General features: G+C 44.7%; 1 protein-coding gene across 2 annotated transcripts; it reads right to left on the bottom strand.

The window, feature by feature from the left end:
- Positions 1–656: 656 nt before the first annotated feature.
- On the bottom strand, positions 657–22,693 carry LOC144141110 (gastric triacylglycerol lipase-like). Of its 2 annotated transcripts, none has more exons than XM_077672636.1 (9): positions 22,577–22,693; positions 18,275–18,473; positions 17,584–17,698; positions 14,331–14,481; positions 9,660–9,752; positions 7,048–7,200; positions 4,181–4,252; positions 2,656–2,724; positions 657–1,388 (listed from the first exon to the last, which is right to left on the bottom strand). In XM_077672636.1, the coding sequence occupies exons 1-9, from the start codon at positions 22,661–22,663 to the stop codon at positions 1,128–1,130; spliced, it is 1,200 nt and encodes a 399-aa protein (XP_077528762.1). In that variant the 5' UTR covers positions 22,664–22,693; the 3' UTR covers positions 657–1,127. The 2 variants fall into 2 exon arrangements, with proteins under 2 accessions (XP_077528762.1, XP_077528764.1); XM_077672638.1 differs by having other exon boundaries at positions 658–1,388; positions 18,275–18,456; positions 22,577–22,688.
- Positions 22,694–23,855: the final 1,162 nt, after the last annotated feature.

Genomic DNA, 23,855 nt, shown 5'->3' with positions numbered 1-23,855 from the left:
GTGGTTTCCCCGTTCCCTAACCTTATTTCAACTCACCTCGTTGAAAGTCAACCTTATGGCAAAAAGCGCGACGCTGAAAAAACGCGACACAATTGGAAGCGCTCGTCATGTGTTCCCTTCGTTTGTGTCGCGTTTTCTCAGTGTTGCGCTTTTTGAAGGTTTCATCGGGCAATCACACCAACTAGCCCAACTCGCCATTCTGCTGCAGCTTATGGCATGTGATCTGTCTGCAGCTGTCCTTGCGGCAAGCGATGTTTGGCATCACTGCAGTGGTCATGGGGACCAGACCGTTCGTAGCTACCCCATAAATCCCGGAAAAGTTGTCATAAGCTCGTCGAAACAACCTTTTGAATCGTTACCATATCACCGAATAGGTACATCTAGGAACGAGCTTTCTTTGTAATTGGAATTTCCGACGCAATGTGACTTGGTTGAAAGGAGGGTAAAGAGAGAGGGATTAATGACACATGAAATATCGTGTTGGACAAGGAGCCGCAATGGAATGGTAGAGAGACGGGTAATTAATAGGAAATACGAGTTGTGTTGTGTTGTGTCTTATGGCACATAAGCAACTGAGGCTATCAAGCGCCAAACAGAAGGTTTTGTGTATTTGAGTATAATAACCGTTTGTTACAACACGTTAAAATTTGTTTACAAGCGCTGCCTCGTTTATAAAAGTAAAAACGGGGGAAATTGAAACCGGAGTGTTTTCTCCTAAAAGTACTCAGGTGAAATTGAATGTGTTCGTTGCAGAACAGCCTAAAATGTTTTTTTTTTCAGGACCTCAAATTTCTTACACAAGAGTAAGATGTGGTTTACTGTTAGCTCTCCGTCGCATTCCTCACATCTCGATTTACCCTCTTTCATCAGAAGAAAGTTGTGTGTCAGATGTGTATGTCCAATGCGGAGACGACATAAAACAACTCCTGTGAGGCGTTCTCCATGTCTGCTTGATTCCCCCTCTGCTATAGTGGGTTTAACTATGTGAAGTTTATTAGATTCGTTATCCCTTGAAGAAATGTGAGTGTAATTCACAATATGGCGTCAAAAAAACCCGCTTTTTGCTGTCCATTTAGTTTGAACAATTTTTGAAGAGACCATAATTTATTAAATAAATATTACGCGCTTTACCCATATGAACTGACCGATGTGTACCTAGACAGGACGTCTACCATGTGGCGGTGCAAAATGTCTGTGGCGTTGATGCCGAATACAAAATCTAAATGTCCAAACTCAGGGTCTGAAACCACGTAGTCGGCAACGAGCACATCGCTCAGCTTTCGACTCAAATCTTCGATATCTTCAGGGTCTGCGCAGATGTCACCCAAACCTCTGAACAGTGCCACAGGAACGCGAATCCTCTCCAGCGGGTAGGCCGGTGGCGTTGCCTGAAAAGCAATACATTCGTTACTACAAACAATTGGATTTGTGTTTCTTAGACTATGTGGACAGAGAAAAGGATGAATACGTGTCATAATAGGGAAATTCAAATCGAGGGCCATCAGGCGCACCGTAGTGAAGGACTATCAATGCTACCAATTAGTTTAGGCATCCATATGGTCATTCGCCGAATTTTCTTTGTTGTCATGGGTTCATAACTCTACCGAATTGTGGAAAGCTAAATCAAAACAATGCCACAGGTGCAAAAATTTACTGTATTGTATAGTTAACGATTTCTTCCCGGGGCTGCTACCTGTTTAATTTAGCCCAATATATACATCTCTGAGCCACATTGAACGTATCTCTCGGGTATTTTTTAGTACCGCAGTAACTATCGCATTGACGATAACTATTACAGTTCGTGCACACAACGAAGAACGAATAAACGATGTAAAGATAAAACCAAGCTTCCTTAAAGAATATTAATTACTGCGAAGCAGCATACCTCTAACCATCGAAGGAAATATCCGTGTCCGCGTCAGCAGAAAACTCCCAGGCTACTACTGGCTACACAAAGAAACATCCCAGGCTACTAATGGCTACTGGCTACACCCCGGCTACCCGAACAAACTACTTGCACCTCCAGGGATCAAACCTGGGCCCGAATAGAAGCGGAGCGAGAACCCGTCGTCTTAACGACGCACGTGGAGACGGTGAGACAGACGGTGGTTTGAATTCCGCGTTTGGGGAGATGGAGGACGCTTTTTGTGGGCTACACGAGAAACAACAGTGAGGGGGAGGCGGTGAGAGAGATGACGCCATAGCCGTACGTTCCGCCCTCCTCCACACCCTTGGAAACACGTATTCTTTCTGCCCATGCTGCTGCGTTCGGAACCCCGTCACCGGGAATCCCAGGTAACGGCTGGCAGAGTCTCTGGTTTCACTCTTTGTAGAGCCACGTGTGTGAATTCATGTGACCCCGCATGGGTAATCGTTGTCCGTGTCATTTGCAGCTTCACAGTCCACATTTACAGCAGAGATTCGGGACAATTTTTTTTCAAAGCCGTCAAGAAATACTGCATTGAGGCACAGTAATGCGTCATACCACCAAGCCAAAAACGTATGACGACAATGATACGTAGGCTTACCTCCAAACAATCAACAGTGAAGAAATCACTTCATTAAAAACCTCCGACGTACATTAGTGTAACCATTTTGACAAATCATCCTATAGTTATCTGGCTGCCAGTCCGCCCAACAACATGATGCACATACCTGTGAGTAGCGAGCAAGATTTTCTTCTTTGCCGTGGTCAAACCTGACGAAATCTTGCTTCCTGCACAACTGAAAGAAAAGATGAGCCACATTTTGTTATTGAGATAAGACTGAAGTCGATCTGTAAAACTCATTGCCTGCTCATGTGGAAGTGGTAGGGAGCAAACAGAAGAAGGACTGCGGAAGAAATCTGAGGACGAGCGCTGACTCACAACTCTTCCTCAATAAACTTACTCCGTTCCCTTACTTTTGAATGCGATGCAAGCTATCTTATCTGATGTGGAGACGGTCTCGCCCTGCTTTGCTAGAATGGAATAATCACAAATTTTATTTATCTAATTCAATGGTTCGAGAGCCTACACGTTGAAAGATAAACGCTCGCAGGGCAAACAGCGCGGCATTCACTTACCAATTCTCCTACCTGCCAGCTCCTACCAATTCGCCAACGTCTCGCTCAGATTTTGTAAAAATACAGGTCGATATAAGCACGTAAAGACTCACCTTAGATAGCTGCATGGGTCTTTTCCAGAAATTTACTAAGATGGACAGGCCACATTAAGCACAATGTTTTTCTACAATACACACATCGTCACTCAAGTAAGCTATAAATATTTAACAAAAAGTTGCATAATTTTACGGGAATGCTTTAACAGATGTTAACCTGGGGATTATTTGTCTAGTGTAGCTACTGAACAAACCGATTTTCACCCTCCGCGTGACTCAGCGGCTAAAGCGTTGTGGTCATAAGCCCAAGGACGCGAGTTCAATCCCGGCAATGGCGGCTGCTTTTCAGATGAAGGCTAAAAGTTAAAACGCCCATGTGTCGAGATTTCTACGCGCAATAAAAGTCCTCAGGTGGTCAAAGTTATTCCGGAGACCTCCACTGTGGCATGCCTCATCTTCCTGGGTGAGTTTCGGTGGGTTAAACAAAAAAAATTTTTTTTTTATTTTGAACAAAAGGAACGAACTCTTTTCAGCAGGTACGAACTAAGGTTCAGTTACAAAAACCAAATCATGCTATTTGCTAGATTACTGGCTTCGGTTTGCGTAAGTGTTCATATCGCGAAAATTTTTACTGTGACATATTTTTATTTAAGACATTGGCTCTCTACACTGCTTTGAACGTCTTCCTTGTATTACTCAACTAAACACTCGGAATTGAGCTGGCAAGATTAGAACTGTCTGAATTCATGTTTAAATTGCCCCTCTAGCTTCCAAACAAGACGCAGAAAAATTAAATTATTTAACACATTTGTTTTTAGCCGCGTCTTCACGCTCGCACTGAATTGACGAGCGGCATCTTCATGGGTGTACTTACACGACTCGCTGCTTTCAACTCAAGCAAAAGAAAAAAAGTTTATGCGCTCAACAAATAGGACTAAAGGAAGAAACAAACTTTTCAAACGTCATGGACCTAGATTTCTCATTTTTTACATTTATTGTCGTGGTGACTAATTTTTCAGGCTATTGTGTACACTTCTCCGAAGGAAGCATCCGCATACATTACAATGTAAAGTAATCATACCTGTGTATAATGAAGGGCGTTTTGACTGGATGTCCCAACTGGTATGTTCGCGACGTACACGGGAATCCTCGTCTGCATCGACAAAAATAAAATTACCCCGTCTTTCTCGTTTCTCTAAAAACGCAGACTTTGGTAACCGCCTATGCTTTCTCATAGGCTATAAACTGTCTCTTGCGACCGGTCCAAATATACTGATCTCAGAATACCAATTGTAGAAACAGCAACCATGTCAGAGATGCGCTATAGATACTACCAGTGGCGTATGCGGGATTTTATTTCCAGGTCAGTAGGGGTCCTTCCCCAACAAAATGGGAAAGAAAAACTTGAAAGGAAAAAAAAAAGAAACAACAAAACAAGAATTCCATAGCAAAAGAATGACATCATTCATTGTTTCTGGTTTTGAATAATGTCGTACTTTAAAGTATTTTCATTTTTTTCTAATTTTTCCCGATAAGCAAAATTTCTAATTGTACTGGTAAGACCTTACACTGAAGCACTGTACGGTGAATGCGTATCTTGCGAAAAATATTATTTTTCGTTAGTCGCCATTTATGGATAGGTCGAGTCCATTGTTTCTTGCATTTCTCGCAAGGAAGGAGGGCCACACCGCGGCCCCCTTCGCCACCTACCGCAAGCCAGTGGGCACTGATACCTTTGCAGAACAAAACGAAGCATTTCCGTTTCAATGTCCTCTTACGTTACAAAGTGCATTAAGTAAGAGAGCACAAATAAATGTGATTCATATATAAATTACCCTTGCTTTAACAAACCCCTAAATTTAACAAACTAATGCTAACAAGATATAGTGCACCATGGGCCAGAAATTGATACACGTACGCCGGTTTACGTGGGAGGATACGATAGCCTAGGTGAGCTGCGCTATGTGTGCGAGATTTTTTTACGATTTGATCTGACACATTCGAGCGATATTCCGGAAATTCTGCCAGGTTTCACCATTTTTTCGACAACCTGTCCTTTAAAGTTCAGTGGCAGGCCGTCGCCGGCCCATTTCTATCTGGCGCGACCCGCGCCTTCCTCTCCCGTTGCGCCGCCAGCATTTGTACTGACTTCCTAACGGTTCCATGAAAACAAAATGCAAGTCTTGTTCATTAACGACTCCGTTGTCGCAATACCAATGGTGCCGATTTCATCGCAAACTTCAAACAAAAAATTGCTGTGGTTTAGCTTTGGTTAACCCTAGTTGATAGCGAAAGCTTGGCTGCCCTGGCTAGGTCCATTGTGGAAGTGTTGTCGAGATGTGGTTTCGCAATGATATACAGACATGTTTGCAATGAATACACTGCTTATTCCTCATCTTTTTTCGCCTCACGGAGTTTTTTAAGCTCGCAGCTGCACCAGGGGCCACAGCTGGATGTTCGTCTTCCTCCATCGCACACGGCTCTGCGCCGCCCGTGGCCTCCTGGCCTTCCTTTGGTTAGCGCGCTTATCGCTGCTGCGGCGGCCTCCTCGCCTTCCTCTGCCAGGTGGGCGACCCGGGTCCCACGCACGTCTCCGTTCTATCCTCGCCTATTTCTCGCCAGAAGGGTTGCAAGCTGGGCTAATTGGGAAGATGTATTCTTGGATGAAACCAGCGCAAACTGAAACGAAGACAAAGGAAGTTGAATCCAAGTTGTATCAACGTGCGTTTGAGAGAGCATGAATTTTCATTAAAGGGACTCCCATCATTCCATCTTTCTTCACATTGTACTGAGCACCACGTATATAAACCTAATTTTCCTGCCGCTGTAATTTTATTTACAAGGGGACAAACACCCTATTAACAAACGCCCCGCGAAATTATAATTATGGAAGAGTTCCGCACAGCAGAAAGAGCAGACATGTATGTCAGCCACACAAGCGTGTGTCTTCATTCCTAAGAGATTGCATATCTGCGTGGGCCTTGACTGTATCCGGTGTCTATCTAGTTGCCTTACACTGTGGCTTTTGTAACCTTTTTTGGCTCATGCGCAGTGTTTTTTATTGTTTTGTGTGAAGTGTTCATATTCACCCTTCTTGATAATAAACTTTAGTTTTTAGACCAGCGGCTGTCCTTGCGTTACATTTCCTTGGTTTTTGTTTAAGTTCACACTGGTTTAATTAAAGAATAAGCATATCTCTTTCCACCGCCCAACTTTCCCCGCGATCGGGTCGCTGCTCCGTGCCCGGCGCTTGCGGAAAGGAGTATGGTTTGGCCTCTAGCTCTCCAGGTCAAAACTGGTCACCCCGCGAACAGCGCGCGAGGTCGCGTAGTGTAGCTTTCGCTACAATATTCGAGATATTGAATAAAACAAATGAAGCAGTGGCGACTACGCAGCCACTTTTCGGCGAGTGACGTCACGGAATCTTGTTTGCGCAGTTGTGTGCAACCTCAGCCACTGCCAAGGAGTATGACTGTGCGATTCATTCCATTTGACCGTAACACAAGAATGCTAACGTGTAGTTGAGACACTGATAAATGTTTTTGTGCTTGCGCATAATAATCTGGCCCATATTACGTCACTGTGACGCGAAATTTGAGTTTTTCTATACTTTTTGCGTTTATTTTTTGTCGATAAAAATGGCTTTCGGGACCGGGATGCGGCTAAGTGAGATACCAATGCCTGATTGTTTCAAATCGAACAAAACAGCATTTTGTGTTCGTGATTTGTAAACAACGATGATGCCGTTACACCTAACGATAGGTCTATCGTCGGCCCGCCGCCTACCCACGTCACGCCCCACGCGCATAATTGCATTATTTAGCATCGCCAGTTCATTTCTCTTACACCACGCGTCACATGCGCAATGGAAGTTCTACCTTTCGCCGATCAGTTGCGAAACTGTGGCAACGTTTATATTAGTCCGAAGAAGTAGGAATTTGTTCTCACCCTGTTATGCTGGCTCGAGCTCATTCCGAACACGGTTGCCAATGGCTTGTAGCAGATGTCCCGGAGCGGGCTGTCACATGCAGTGGCTATTACGTCTTTTTGGCCTAGGCTTGACAAAAGCAGACCGCCGTTGGTGAAAAAGTCGTTCACGGCCTGCACCAATAAGAGTCCCATTACATGCACCAGCTCAACTTTGTTTGGTTTGATAAAAGAAACAAATGAACAGTTTTCTAACCCAAGGAAATTGACGCAGCGACAAAAGTAAGCAGTATTTTCGAACTTACAATCGACAACGTTCCTAAGTGGTGAAAAAAAATGGAGAACTGAAAGTGTCGTTCGCAATCACCCTATCAGCTAGGATAATATGCCGCCGACCGCTCTCAAGTACCGCAACAATCATTGTAACTATGCTTGCGCAAGTTAGCATAAATGTCGATCCTCTCCGTTGTATGAATGGTCGAGGGTGTTGTTCAAAAAATTTGTCCTCTTATTTCCGGTCGCCGGAGACAAGGCCTGAAGCCGTGAAGACATCTGCGGACTGTCCCACGAGGCGTGTTGAGTCTTTGCCCTGGGATGGCGGTTTCACCCATCATATTCGGCCTTCACCTTGCCGATAACCTTGAGAGACTCAACACAAGAAGAAAAATAGTGTTTCCAGCATGTATAAACGGAAAGGTAACCCTTGCATCAGGCCGCATGCCTTCCCCCGGGACATTTGCCGCATATGCATGAACAACGCGTCAGTTTTCGCGGCTCTTCCCTTTTCCGACGAGCAATCATGCAAGCTTCGTCACTTTGCGCGAAAGCTTATTCGTCGCTTTGCTACAGTTTACATCTGGCGGCCCCATTAAAAAGTCAGACATAACAGTCAGACACGCCCGAGTATAAACTGCAAAAACATTGTTTCCAAATGGACCAAGATCCGCTATTTAGTTTTGGTTGGTTCGTTCAATTTGACAAGCCGTCATTGAATAGTAGCGAGGAGCCTAAGATGGTCCCTGACTGGTATACGAGTCACTTACCGAAAAACGTTGCTCATTAAGAAATTGCACGTTGTATAATTGGCCTCTATAGCAGCGGGGAATAATATAAGTCATGATAAAATATTATTCCGCCGTTAGACTTCAAAATGACGCTAAACATGTACAAACAAACCACACTATGTCTTATCAGCGGAGGAGTTTACGCCTAATATTTTACCTGATCGTCAGAACCTGTTGATTTTAGGTCGCGGGTTTGATTCCCGGTCGCGGCGGCCGCTTTTGTGATGGAGGCGAAAAGCAAGAACACCCGTGTGTACGAAATTTCGGCGCACGTTAAAGATCCCCAGGTGGTCAAAATTAATCCTGAGCCCTCCACTACGGCGAGCCTCATCAACTGCGTTTCGTCGGCGCGTTAAAAGCTACAATCAATCAATCAGAACCTGTTGATCCTGTGCTATGCACCACAAGCTGGCAAATGTTTTTTTTATTCTGTTTTATGTGTGTTCTATTTATTGGGCACACGCCCAACTTGCCTTCAATCTTGAAGGCCGGTGGCTGAGAACCATTAGCAATGCCTGGAACAAGCGGATGACAATCCTTCACTAGGACCATTCGGTCTTAGGAGGTACTACTATAGTGCCTGATTACCATCGCTGGCCCGCAGCCATAGTGAACCAATAATGCGCTATTTTGTTAACATTGCTTAAGCGCATGCTCCTCAACTAATAGCAATAACAGAATATATACGCGTGTACAGCCGTGAACAAATGAAATGCGAAAAAACTACCACCTCCCCTCGCGGGAACCTCTGTGTAGATGCAACGCATAGGGGGTTCACGTTGCAGCGTTGGACAGCGGAGGAACGGCGCTGGAACGATGGAGCGGAGCGGCGCAGGCACCGCGTTTTATAGCGTGCATAACGGTGAGGGGGCGCGCCGGCGCCAGTGCGTGTGCCGCGGCTATGACGCAACACAATCCAACACAATCCACTTTAATCCAATCCAAATCCAATTCAATTCAAGCCAATCCAAGCCAATCCAAGCCAATCCAATCCAATCGAATCCAATTCAATGCCCTTCGCGAGAGAGTGTTCGCTATCGGAGAGGAGAGGGGGTGAGCGGCGGAGAGCGCAGCTGGTGCGGCGAGGAGAATGGGGGAGGGGCGGACGCCGACAACAACGCCGACGACGCCGGATGCAGGGACAAGGCGGGTGAATAAGATGCGGTCGCATCTAAAAGGAAAATGTGAACCAAAACACGCAAAACTGAATAATAGTATTCGTGTGGGTCCCTTCATGGCGCGTTATTGGTATATTTAGAAAGCCACATTTCCCAACTTCGTTACTGTAATTAAGCCGTGCATAAATTTGACTTAAGTGGAAAGAAATTGCTTTATTTGTGTGTTCCGGTTAATATTTTCCAGTTCGCGTTTCATTTGTTTATGGCTGTACAAGAGCTTGAAGGTTGTGAAAGACAACGTGGCTTGAAGAGAGGCAAGATGTTCTTGCCTCTGGTCGTTCAGCCGGGTTTAGCGGAAAAAGACATATCTAGAGGATACTTGTATGCTACAAATGACGCTGGCGCAGTGCTCACAAAGAAAAGTATCGCATGTTCTTTTAAGGCAACTTACCATTAACGACTCCGCAAGTGGCACAAGAAACCTCACTGGTGATTTCAAATGGGTGAGGTTGGCCACGGGACCATACCCGACGATAATGTTCACCTAAAGATTGAAAGTAGAAACGAATTAGTTTTTATAAGGTTTTTACACGACGGCTTTATAAGGTTTTTATACGTGTTCAATTTTTCACTGTTCTTACAAAAATCACCTTTACACAACTGTTCGTCTATCCGTCCGCACTTTGAACAAGAGCATGATTAGCGCTAAAAAAACTACGGGTTCGTTAGCACTCCGTCAATCTGTAGCCAGGAACGAAATTTATTCAAAAAGAGCCACCACCATGAGAAAGATATCACTTTGCATGCAGTCATTCCCACATTTATCACGCCAGTGTTTACGCGCATTGCTGTCGTATAAGCAGGTCTGCTATCTTCACTTTCACCCGCCGCGGTGGCTCAGTGGCTAAGGCGTTGCGCTGCTGAGCACGAGGTCGCGGGTTCGATTCCCGGCCGCGGCGGCCGCTTTTCTGATGGAGGTGAAAAGCAAAAACGCCCGTGTGTACGAGATTTCGGCGCACGTTAAAGATCCCCAGGTGGTCAAAATTAATCCGGAGCCCTCCACTACGGCGCGCCTCATCGCCTGCGTTGCGTCGGCGCGTTAAACCCTACAATCAATCAATCAATCATTATCTTCACTTTCATGTTCCTTCTTTGTTCTTATCGGTTTTTGCTGCGCTAGCGAAAAGTCACGCCCTTGTATTTATTTTACGTGTCCCCCAGTTTTCACTGTCTTGTTTAATAAACAGTTGCAAGTCGCGCTTCGTCCCAGTACCCTCAGTGTCCCGTTTGTTTAGTCTAAGTATACCCAGCGCATTTTCGTTGTGCAGTATAAAAAGCGGTACACGAGAAAGAAGATACGAACAGGCGCTACAACTGCGTCCCTTTTGACTCGGCACACTCTCAGTTAGTTAAGAGGGCAGTTGCTAGTATCTGCCTGGAATCTGTCTTGCGGTAGTCGTGCGCCCACATGATGCAGGGTAGTTTTGACAATCAGGTGCAGCGGCTATTGTCGGCTTGCTTCCCGCTTTTGGTCGTGGATGTGGATGCAGAAGACTTCCTTGAGAAAGTGAGGGGTATTAGGCCTAGGACGATTGCTCAACAAATAAGTGAAAAGCGCCCTGAAGTGGTTCCGTAACTTCACAAGGTTTCGCTTGACCTAAAAAAAAGCTGCCATGAGGTACGGCATCCCTGCTGTGTTTTCAGACCCGAACAAGCTAGCCCAACTCTACCCTTGTATTGCTTCTGATAGCAAAAAGAGGAACTGTGATCAAAGACATGACAAGCCGTTCGTTGATTGCACGGAGGGGGTGGGGGGGGGGGGGGGGTTGCTTTTGAAATGCCCCTCGCTTGCACGAAGTTCTATATGTGACAAGCTGTAATGTGTTGAACGGCCGCCTCAGGGAGCATGTGCAAAATTTAAAAACTGATAATGGGGCACATTTCACAACGCATTGCAAATCCTGCAGCAAGTGCGATCCATGATTTTCCAAAACCAAGATACTAGGCAGAAGCAAAAATCAGCTCAGGGAACTGATCGAAGCGCATCGCCTAATATTGAAAGCTAGCGATTGTGTTAGTGAAACATCTGTGATATTGCTCAAAGCGGAGTTGCGGTTTCTAGATAAGCTCTTTTGTTGACGCGTGTTTGCACGTTTATGCTGCTGTATTCTTTGCGCATGTCTGGATGTTGGTATAAATGTGCAATGCTGGTATCTGCAGATAAACAGTTGGGAGTAAAAAAGTAGCCCCTGTCCGTGTCTTATTTCTCCTGTGTCGTTTTTTATCGGTACTGACCTTGCTCTTAGACTGTAACCAACAAGCCCAGCAACACGTTTTCCTGAATCACTTTAAACAATTGTCTTATCTCTTCACTATTACTATCTTTTTTTAATTTTGATGTACAGAAGTGTTGTTTCCGTAACAAACAATATTGAGAGCACCTTCCGGTATTCCTAATCAACTACTACTTTAAAAGGGCATGAAGACAATATACAACCTTGTTTATTTGAAATCGCACTATACGTACTTTAAACCTTGAAATGCGTTTTCTTAACGAATAAAGATGTGAAAAAATGAAAATGAAAAATGAAATGTGAAAAAACATTTTAAATATCGCTCTGCACTACTTCAGAACTGCCATAATAAGGTCATCAGTGTATTGAGTTGCATTGGAAGGAAATGATTATTTTAAGTGCGAATGCACTTCTTAAGCGAGCCTGAAGCGTCCGCCGCCGTCCGCATAGCAACAGCTGCGGGTGCGCGCGCTCCTCGTCTTCCTTGGCAACGGGGGGAGATGGGCGCGCGCTGCCTGGCCGCTGACATGGCACATACCCATGTGGGGGATTGGCCAGGAATCGGGCGTGAGAAGGGCTAATGCACCCGCTTAAAGGAGTACTGACACAAAATTTCAAAGCTGAGATCCGCTCTAGCAATCAAGTACAACGACAACACAAATAGGTGTCTGTGAATAAATGCATCTTTCTTTCTTTGTAGTTGTGTGTGTGTGTGTGATCTCTCTTTCGCGAACATTACCGAACCGCGCAAATTCAACTCGTGCATTCGCACTTTCACATTCTTCCCCTCGGGGAAATGCGGGGAATTTTTTTAATGTTTTGCAACACAAGAGACTACCATCGAACTACGGCAAAATGCGACATGTGGATTCGCCCTATTACCGTCCCTTCACTCCGCACTGCCAACTGCGAACTTCCAACTGCACATTTCCATTAATGTAGTGCGACGAACGAAACTCTTAAACCACCACAACCGATATTAAGCACAGAACGTGCCCTTCCATCGCTGCGACTGTAGAGAGGACACAGACCACAAGATTGCCTCCTTTCCGCGACGGCGAATGCTCACACCTAAATATGCCTAGTTGTTTCATTTCATAATTTTGTTTTTGAAGTCGAACACCTGGACAGTGTAAATACTTCACAAGAGAGACCTCCTCGGGTGTCCCAGTGGAAAAGCTGTGAGCTGTTGACCACAAAGATCCTGATTTTATCAAGTGTGTTTTTTATATTTATTCCGCTGCTCTCAAATTATTCCACAGCCCTAATACCGTACACGTCGTAGCCGCGAGGCTCCAAGAGCACCACTATGAATGCGAAAGCAATAAATTCCCCATTGCGTGAAAACTCGGTACCCGATCTAGGCGTGACTGAGTGATGGTACCAAAAATGGCCGATGGCCTAAAAAGGAGCAAACTAAACGAAAAATTCGGAAAAAATTCGGCCGCTATTTCACTACAGCGTCCGGGGTGTTTAACGGGCGAACAAAGCAGAACTCCACCTTTCGTATTTTAAAAAATAGGCTTTTAGAAACTTAATCAACCTCATTCTGCAATCGGAGAACGTTGCTTTTAAAAAGAAATGTAAGAAAGATTCAGAAGTTTTCTATTTTCAGGCTAGTCTACAGCAGTAGCGATGTAATAGGGGAAATAATAAAACACAGCTGCCAGGGTGTCAACTCCTTGTTGGCATTGAAGTGAAACGATCACACGGAACTATAGGCCCCACTAAGCACAGTCACGTTTTTTAATGCTGGACTTATTGTCTGTATTATTATCTAGTTCCTGTGACGACATCAAGCCTGAGAGAGAAACTGACTGGGGTATCGTCACTATTTTATCTGTTTTTTCCGAATATGTAGCCTCCGAGTTTAGCGTTGACGTTATAACTGCATCACCTTTTTGGCACAAAGTAGTCTTATGAGTGAATCAAACGTGGTGCTCATGGTCACCTTCAACTACAAATGTTCTCACATTCGGTCTCTCAGTTAGTTGCCAGAGCAGACTTAAAGTAAATTTTGGCGCGAAATCGTATTTGTCGCTTGCTTTTCATGATCAAACTGCTTAAACGGAGGCTCCACAGCAGAAAATCTGATTAAGTTGAGTTTTCTCAGGGTATGCTACAAGGTAACGAAGCGCTTTCACTTTAGTACCATTTAAAAACCAAAACAATGTACGTATTTAAATACTCCTTCATTCCACGGACCATAGTAGACTGCAGTGACCTAACAACTCACGTTGTTACGGAAGACGACATTGGAAAATCCCAGACTCGTTTTGAAATCTTAAATTGATTCTGTTAAAGTGCATCAGACTCTCCATTTTTCTTCTATTGGTGTGTTGATGACTATGCGTACCTACATTTCCGAAAAATCTGAAATATCGCTATTAATCGATGTTCCTCGCATCTTGTGAAAAATGCACTTTTGTTAAATTTCCAGACAGTACTCAGGAAATTCTGTTGTTTACTTCGAGAGTTCTCTGGTGTTTACTCAAAGTAATCGCAGGTTATCCCAACAAGTAATCCCAACTTATACACACGTAGTCCATGTATGAAGCACTCTGCTACAACACCTTGCATTGTGGTTAGCAGTATTAAAAATAAATAAATAAATAAAACTTTATTGACACAAGGATGGCGACTCGACCTATGTGGGGGCGGGTGGGGAGGGTGGTGTCAATCACGGTGGTGTCAAGCTGAACATCGCTGAATTAAGTAATTATTAATTAATTAATTGATTAATACTGGTTCAACTTATCTAGCCCGATCTGAAACAGCAGTATTTTCGGATAAAATCTAGAATGCTTATCTGAACCTTGGCCGCTTGCCTTGTCGTTGTAATCCGGCCGCATAGAGAGAAAAACCAGGGACGCGGTGAAGCCTTGCGAGAAGGTGAGAAGGCCGACTTTGGCGAAACCTGACTCCTTCAGGATGTGGTCAATGACGGCTGCAAGGTCGTATCTTCCAATCTCGTCGAAACTGCGAAACGGCGGAAGCGCACCCGGTACATTCATTTACGCCGGAAGCACGAACCTAAGGCACAAATGTAGGTAGGTAATATAAATAAATTCTATAACGACGCAATTCCTATAGCGAGACATTGGCAGAAAGTTAAATAAAATTGTTAATTTTTTCTTTCTTCCCTTTTGCTTCTACACATTGAAACTAGTATCATTGTTGTTTTGAAGCGAAAGTGCTAGCCCTTTATTTAAAATTAGTTTATTTTCCTTCAAAAATGCAGCTGTCGTTTTCTTTATTCAGCTGCCATGCTCTCGGCCAGTCAAGTAGTGTGCGCGTAAACGTAAACTCCATTATTGTTACACAATGCGGTACCACGAAGGTAAACTCTTCAATTAATGGTATGGGCGTTCGCAGTATTCCGTCTTTAGGGGGGCAAACCCGTTTCATTGTAGGGGGAGAGGAAAAGGGCGGGGCGATGGAGGCATTTTTTCTGGGGCGGTATTCTCGTAACTGTCCCTTTTTAAAACGTACCTTTTTCGTCCCTTTCATCGTGACGTACTTCCGATTAAGCATTGGGGCTTTGATTCAAATACCGTAACTGTTCTTGCAAACGCATTTTAAAGAACTGAAACCGTATCAGAGTATATTTTATGTGTTTATTGTTCCGCGAGCGAGCCAACAATAAGGCGACGAAAAATTGTCTGCTCCAAATCATCTGCTCCGAGTAGCCACGGCGCATAGCTCCGCCGTGCTTGCCTGGCGTCACATCCGGGTGTACGCTTTTAGCCAATCAGGGCTCGCTCAAAAGGGACACTTTTGAAAGGGACACAAAAGGGACAAAACACGGGAATACCGCCCCTGGTGTGGCTTGAGGGATCAAACAGTGCTCATTTTATAACCACCTGCTGACACCCATGCTTAATGGTGCTACGCGATTTTTTGACCTACTTATATCACTACATAGTGGGTTTACGGGGGCTGCCTTAGTACTCCGATTGGGAGGGAGAAAGGTTACTGGTAAACACAGAATATATCGGCCACTTGAGGCAGACTAGCAAAGGATGGAGGCTTCGAACAAGCACAAGGACAGTTATAGCGCTCTACAATGCCCTTTGGTTACTGCTGTCAAGAGCAAGAACGATGTACGCGCAATACGGAAGCGATCATCAAGCAGGCGAGTTTTTTCCTATTACAAGCATACTTGAAGCATGTATTTGTCACGCCCTGAGTAAGATGTATATGATCCCGCGTCTGCGAAGTCATTTGCAGGGAACATTCGAAATAGCAATCGTCAAGGTGCGTAAACAAATCGATAAACACCAACTGTACAACCGAAGTTTTAATGAGGAGCGGTCTGAAAGGCTCGTCCTAGAAATGAGTTTGGTCTACACGTTCCCTTTAATTGTTTCATTTCAGTTCATTTATTTGCTCCTCAAATGCCCGAGGGCATTACATATGGGGGGATCACGCCAAAGTATAATATATACCGGGAAGACAACATCAACACAAAAGAACACAATAGAAGCCAACATCACCTAGGAATAGCGGAACTATTGCAAACATGATAACTGAAAAGAAAAAAGCCAATAAGATAACAACAAAATTTGCACAACCGATCCGGGAGGAGTCTCAAGTGAAGGCTGATAGGTTAGTACTTTCAAGTTTTTTGCGAAATGGTCTACGGTTAGTGCACGAAGCTATGCCATCGGTTAGTGAATTGCCATTGCGTGAGGAAAGAAAGAACTATTCATTAATTATGTGCAGTACTTAATTCTAGCGAATGGGTGACTGTGGTTCAGACGGGCAGAAGCTCTTGGTGGTGGCGTTAATGAAGCAGGTCTTGATTGTGACGGGTACTGAAACGTATGTAGAAGGCACAAACGAGCGATAATGCGGTGCGTTGCGATTGTGGTGAGGTTTATAGACTGTTTGAGTGATGTAGCACTCACTGTGTATGCCACACTGATTGTTTCGTTATGTATGTGCAGCATTTACCACCAATATGTATATTGTGCAACAACGAACAAGCGGGTGCCCAGACACTAAATCGGGATGAAGACCTCGAGAAAAAAGTACGGAATTTTTAAGGTAGAATGGCTTCTTTTTGTGTTTTGACTTGTGTTAAGTTCTAGGTTATATAGAGGTCGATATCACTAAGGGAGATTTGAGGTAAATGTTTCGGGGTGACATTGCGCTTCAGGCACAAATTTGGATTAAAAGTACTGGTAGTAGCAAAAAGCAAACGTAATGCCTATACACCAACAGTGTAAACCCCCGTTAAATCTCATCTTCGAAATCAGCGGCTCAAAATTTTGATATACCTCTTATCCATCTGACTATGCTGGTGACAGCAGTAACTTTCTGTAAATTGCGGTGGCTGTTGACACAAGAAAAAGCGACATATACCAATCTTCCTTTTGCTTGGGTGCGTACGAAGACCTCGCACTGATTACATAAATCTTTCGTTTACTCAAGGACACAAATCCATCAGACTGTATGCAAATCCGAAGAATTATTTTCCGTTGCCACCCTGAAAACTTTGGACCGTTATTTTTGCCAAAGCTGCACCCGCGCCTGAGCTTTGATGAGCGTTGTGGTGGAGGGCTACGGATTAATTTGCCCAAGCTGTGACCTTTACTCTGCGCCGAAATGCACCTTCTCAACTCAACTTCGTGCCCGACACGATGTTTCTTACACTGAACCTGTAAGTAGGACTGCAGAAAAGGTGTGTTTAAACACTGTTCAGATATGAGATGCGTAACTGAAGTGTGATACCGAAACATCTGACTTCTTCTTCAGAACATGAAGATGTTTTAACCCGGGTTGTTTTCAGACTGAAAATGTTCTTGTATAACAGACAATAATTCTTTTGTTCTACTGGAGCACTGTATTATACACGCTGTAGTAGGAGAACATACAATAGAACTACGTGCAGTGTAATGGTTTTTAAAACAATGAGAACTGCGTTGACTGGTATTACGAAGTTTCAGTTACTTAGCTGCCTTCTTTTTACGTCCAGGTAGTCAAATGGCACATATTTCGCTAAACTACTTCTAAACCCGCCGCACACTGCATCTTTTAGAGGCGAAAAAGATGTACAAAGTGGCTGGGGACACTTGCCTCCATGCCCAGAATAGCGGGTCCTCCATTCCCAAGCTCTCGTGGTAGTTGGACTCCGGAGCTCCCCTAGTATTCACAAACCATACATCGAAACCAGCGTCGGAAAGAATGAATCCTGAAAGAAGAAAATAATTGAAGAAGCTAACGAGCGTGCAGGTTCAGACCAATGGTTAACTAATCGTAATGATTTAACGAGCGCACCTAAAGATAAACTCGTGAGGGGAAATGGGGCTCCGAAATTAGGTCTTCTCTGAAGGAGCAGATGATAAGAAGGCGAAAAGACAGTGACTTGAAACTTTATTTGCACTTACCTTGTTTTGAATTATGAGGCAACTTATATACGGCAAAATTTCTTGTTGCTTTGGAGGCAACTTGAGTACGTACAAAAAGAGGGTCCAACATGACAGCCGTCGAAGCAATACGTGTGGCACATTTCTGTTGTTAATAGGATTCAATAGTCGTTTAATCGCATCGATAACCAACAATCCAATACTCGGGCTCTGCTACTACTGGGTGAGCATTACAGGCCCCCTTAAAAAAACTTAATCGCGTGTCACTATTCAGTGTGTACATTAAACGACCATCATTGTTCTTTCTTAGATATATGACATTGTGTTAGTTTGGATGGTGCCGAATTCCATCCTAGCGCATGGTGCTGTAGGACCTGCTAATTGTAGGCCACAAGGCTTGCCTGGGCTTTGTGAAGGCTGATTGACCACCCAGCTTGCTGCGTTGAGAAACACCCCGTGCACCAAGAGGACCGGGGTGTGAGCCACCTCGGTGCCATCCTTTCGCCTCGCTGGCATCCGATCAACTTCCAGAATGTAGCCATCTTCCGTGGTCACCCTGTGAACCTCGACGTCGTGTCCAAATCTGCGCATGAGATCAGCCTGCGATAGTCTTAGACACACCAGAAGCTTTTTATTTCACGTTCGCAATGTGAAGCAATAGCTTCAACGCCTTCAGTTCAGCCTTCACATTTGTGTCTTATACCGAGTGTTCATATTTTGCTTTGCACGAAATAAACTTCTCTTAGGATCGAATTCGTTTCATAAATTACTTATTGCTAAGAGGTTATCCTTAGTTATCCTTAGAAGGACCGCACTGCTTTGCGCCATCAGACGATGTTCTTGTCCACTAGGAGCACTACCGGCCACATAAAGCACTCAACTTTCACCAGAAAGACTTCTTTGCACCGAATGCCGCCAAGATCACCCAACAGTTAGCCACTTGCAGAGGTCATGCAGGGCCCTCAATGGCATTCAAATCAAACACAACTCTACTCCATTCGCTATGCCCTAAAGGTGCGTGTGACAGGGTCCTATGGGAAGAACCCCTATTTCTTCAATAGAACTAAAGTTTGAAGAACATTCGCCCTTGACAACTCTTCCCCCTCCCCCCTTTTTTTTTCAAGCGAGCCAGATTGCCATCTTCGTGCAATAGATATATTTCACCCATGCTACTGAACATTATGGGGCGGTCCGAGTTGGGGACGGATGTAGGCCGACGTTCTGGAAATTTTTCTGCGTTGGCAAAAGCACATTCCGCCAAGTCCAACTTCATCGCTGATGCTCAGCAGTAAACGGCTGTAACTTTTGTTTTATGAGCTTTCCAAACAGCAGTTATATGATAATTGGCTGCTAAGACGACTACATCATTATGGAGAATTTTGTTTACTTTTCATAGCTGACAGTGAAGATGCAAAGTCAGTGGAACTCCCGTTTGCTGTCAGAAATGGGCATCTGCGGAAGGGAAGCGGACAGCCGTCCCTGTTTGTGTGCTAGGATAAACGTCTATTATTTAAGCAAGCACAAATTCAAACGCACTACCACTACCAAATGATGCGAAAATAAATACGCTTACATTCTCTATCCATGTGTGTAATGTGTATTTTCGAATACCCCTCTTCTTCAGCGCCGTATTCCGTATGGGCCGTCTCGACCCCAGTCCACTTCCCTTTGTAGACTGTGGTTGGGAGTGGCCTTCACGAAAGCCTACTCCTTCCTCATCGAGATGGCCAGCAGCGCCCGCTGTGACGCCTGTGGGGCGGAAGAGGCTATAGAGCATGTGCTGTGTCCCTGCCCCGAATACTCGTCGGAGAGAAGCGTGCTTGCCACCGCGCTCAGCCGATTGGACAATCGACCATTTACAGTAGAAACGATCCTAAGTCATCGGTCTTTAACACCGACCTCGCAGAAGGTGACGAAAGCCCTTTTACGTTTCCTGGGCGAAACGAACTTGCACGAAAGACTATAGCGCCCGAATGGGACTTGAGTGCGCTCCTTTCCACTCCTATCTCTTCCCCTTCTCCCGCCCTCTTTTTTATCTCTTTTTTATCCCCCAGTGCAGGGTAGCAAACCGGGCTCTGCACCTGTTTAACCTCCAGGCCTTTCCGTCCTTTCTTCTTCCTTCCTTCCTCATATAGCTTCCCTGGTCATCCGCTGTTAACGACTGGAGTGGCTCCTAATTTGTACCATGGCCCGACTCGACTCTCCTCCTCTCGCGGAAAGGGAATCGAGCTCGGCCGTGCTTGTACAGCAAAGCTGTGGGTAGCTCGATGGGTAGGTAGCTGGAGGGGTAATTCGATGTCCGTCCCTCTGCACATCGTGTCGACACGAAAAAACTTTGTCTCCGTTTCTCGCAAATGTTGATACCTCTCAATCCAATAAAAGTAGGTTAACAAAAAGATGTACTGAAATTAGCCTCCGAGGCGACTTTAACATTACGAGGAGTGTGTCATTGACTTTTTGTAGTTACGTTGTTGAGAGTCAGGTTGTAAATATTGTGGAATCCCCATCTGCTGTCGATACACGGGCTTCCACAGGATGGAAACGGACAGCCCTGTGTTAGTCTGCAAAAATAAAACTCTAGTCCCTCCCAAGGTTCCTTGAGATGATTAGCTAGGAATTATGCTGAATCGCAAATTCAGACAAACGGGTTTTGTTTAGTGCACTCTTTGGACTGCGCCCCGGTTAACGTATATCATTGCTGGAGCTTCGCTGCTCATCCTTATACACAGACTAGAATGGCTCCTTTATTTACCTGCAGTTAAGAGTGGTCTGGCGCGAGTAGTATGGGGCCGACCCCGGTGAAGACTTCCAGGCCCCCATAACAAGGATTCCCTCCTTGATTAGTCATCCCCTTCCTTTCATCCCTCTCCCCACCATACGGCACACGCCCTCCTTGCTCCAATAAAAGATTATCAATCAATCAACCTACTGCAACCGTACAGATTTAATGTGGTCCGGCGCAAGTTGAGTGCGGGTTAATTTAATGACTGAGTGCGGGTTGATTGATTGATTGATTGATTGATTGATTGATTGATTGATTGATTGATTGATTGATTGATTGATTGATTGATTGATTGATTGATTGATTGATTGATTGATTGATTGATTGATTGATTGATTGATTGATTGATTTTGATGTTTAACGCGCCGACGCTACACAGGCGATGAGGCCCACTGTAGTGGAGGGCTCCAGGTTAATTTTTACCGCCTGGTGATCTTTAACGAGCGTTGAAATCTCCAACACACGGGCGTTTTCGCTTTTCACGTCCATCAGAACAGCGTCCGCCGCAGCCGGGGATCCAAACAGCGTACTTGGGATCGCCAGCACAACTCCATAGCCACTGAGCCACCGCTGCGGATAAGTAGGCTGTGGGGCTCCGCCTTCGTGGAAAACAGCGCGACGCTACGGGGATTCGTAACGCATGCCAAGGTCTTGTTCACTCGTGAGAATCATCTGTCCATCGAAACCGCAACGTATTCAAGGATAGCGTTCGGCGATGCACAGCGCCTAAGCCAGCACGCCACTTCAACCAGACTTTTCATGAGAAAGCATTGTCTGCCCAATACCTCACACTTGAAACTGTGCGACACCCTCCAGCTGCACAAACAATTATAGCCCGTCCACTACCGTTAAGATGTAAAATTAACGAAGATGTACTGGGGGATCAGTATATTATGTATGGTTACTTACTTAATTGATTGGATGAAGACACATACACATTACTTTCTCGGAAATAATTATAAATTACCTCTCAAATAATTTCTTTTGGCATAGTTTCATTAAAAACAGTTACCGTGTTACAGTCGCTTTCTTTAACCATACTCCCCCTTTGTGGGGACATATCTTACAGGAGGCGGTAATTCTGTAAAGTTCGCAACCTCACTTAGAATTGCGGAATTAAAACAAGCAAGGGCAATCCGGCGTAGTTATACAGTCGTATTAGCGGGAAATTTCCGTATAACTTCTCCCAGGATGCTTGTATTGGACTGAGAGCGGCAGAGCATTTTTCATTTGCTCTGTAACGAGCGCGGGCGATTCTTTGTCGACGCGCGCACCTTTGATCAATACCTAGCCCGAGAGTTTCGCTATAAAATGTGTAATTCTGTGTTTGTGTAATTAGCGAAGTTAACCCTCTTTATCTTTGCAATAGTGTAAATTAAAGCCATTGGTCCAAGGTAATTTTAAAAACAAAAATAAAAATGAAAGCCAGAAACAAAATATGAGTGAACGAGATCGAAAATATAGCTTATACACCACCTCGCCATGACGACGACAAAACTTAAAAAGCCCAGAAAAAATAAACCGAAACAATAAAAAATCCTGAAAAAGCCCCAACCACGTAACGCCATATTTTTGCGCAAAAATGCGTAGTTTCCGAAAAAAAATCAAAGAAAAGAGAAGCGGCGTAGAAACTATTTTTAAGTATTGAACAATTCCCGATATTTCTACACAATTTCTCTCCATTAAACCCCTAACAGTAATAGGTACTTGTCCCCGAAAACCCACTACATTCCCCACCAAAACGCGAATGAAGAGAAGAACTTTTTTAAGCAGCTGCATTTCCGAATATCTCTACGTCCTGCGTACGCTTAGTTGGCAGTAATTAAAGTAATAAATAACCACAACTAATCTGCCGGTAGTGAAAGACGCGAATGGAAGTCACGAAAGAGAGCCAAACAACTTTGTTTTCTTTCGCACTTACCGGACAGAGTCTGGCGTCTTCCGCGACGTCGGAACCTCCTACGCTTTGTAACGAAGCTAATGTAAGCAGGCTCGCACCCCAAAACATTACGAATGAAAGCTCCGTCCCATCTAAGGGCAAAAAAAAAACGGCGCGAGTCAACAGCTCAAAGCCTCTTTCAAGTGACGACTTGCCCTTTACAGTTCCAAAGCTCACCTGTTCGTGCAAAGCGCTATCAGAAGTCACCTTCGCGTAGGCTCAAGTAGCTCATGGGAAGGAATCCCTTTGGCGCCCTGCATAGCTTCGTCCAGTCGCGTATGCAGAGACCTTGACGATTAATGACGAAGACGTCGGAGCGTAGCCGTAGGGGACACACCGCGTCGTGTTGCGCAATCTCGGAGAGAGGGGACCCGAGATTGCGCAACTCCAAGCGCCGACCGGAACGCACTATTTTCCTCAAACCGCACCCAAGTTAAGTGCCTTGTCGCTCTTTCTTGTACTTACACAGCGTTCCGCCTGCTGCTGTGTAACATATAAGGTGTAACTATCCCTCCTCTTTCTTTGAAAACCAGTGCTTTTCTTTTCTCGATTTCTTCTTGTGCGCACTCAGTAAGGAAACCAGACTGCTACGTAACGCGTCAGAAGTGATGGATTACTTGAGTCAGACGACAACTTGGTAGTTACGGGATTCCGCACGTAGGCGATGCCAGACGAGAAAGCGCCTAGTGAAACTGGCGTCAATGACACCCGGCCAAAGAGAAAGCGAACGACGATCCCGCTCCGGCCTGTGAACAACGCGACTTGGACTCTTCCTGTCTCTGCAAAGACTGCCCCGTCTGCTAATGTAAATGCTCTGTAAATATAATGTACATCTACCGCTGAACGCCCTCCAGCCACGTAACACTTGTAATTGATTGCATTTTACTGTAATTTTGTAACGTTTCAGTTACCACCTTTAGGAGTAACGATCCTGGTAATTTAATTTCCTTTTCGTAGTAACCGATTGCGGAATTACCCATACCGATATTTCTCGACTCTTTCTTTGCAATAGAGGTTAGATGTGCTGGAGTCACTTCGTCAAAGTAACCTTTTGACGAAAATTAGAGGTACGCACCTGCAGGTCCCGATTTTTCCTACTCGATTTACTGGCGGCCTTGCTATTTACGCCGCGATATATATGTATACATTCGCCGCTACCGTAAATAAAATGTCGTATGAAAAGTAACGTGGGAAGTAATAGATTACTCTAGACTAATTTTTAGATTACTTTTGGGGGGCTGTAATTTTGTTTGTAGTCGGT

The sequence above is a fragment of the Haemaphysalis longicornis genome, unplaced genomic scaffold (genome assembly GCF_048455015.1).
Source record: "Haemaphysalis longicornis isolate Haplotype H1 unplaced genomic scaffold, Haemaphysalis longicornis Haplotype H1 scaffold_6, whole genome shotgun sequence".
In the NCBI taxonomy this organism is placed as follows: Eukaryota; Metazoa; Arthropoda; class Arachnida; order Ixodida; family Ixodidae; genus Haemaphysalis; species Haemaphysalis longicornis.
Note: the sequence above shows the minus strand (reverse complement) of the source record. Positions and strands in the feature narration are given on the sequence as shown.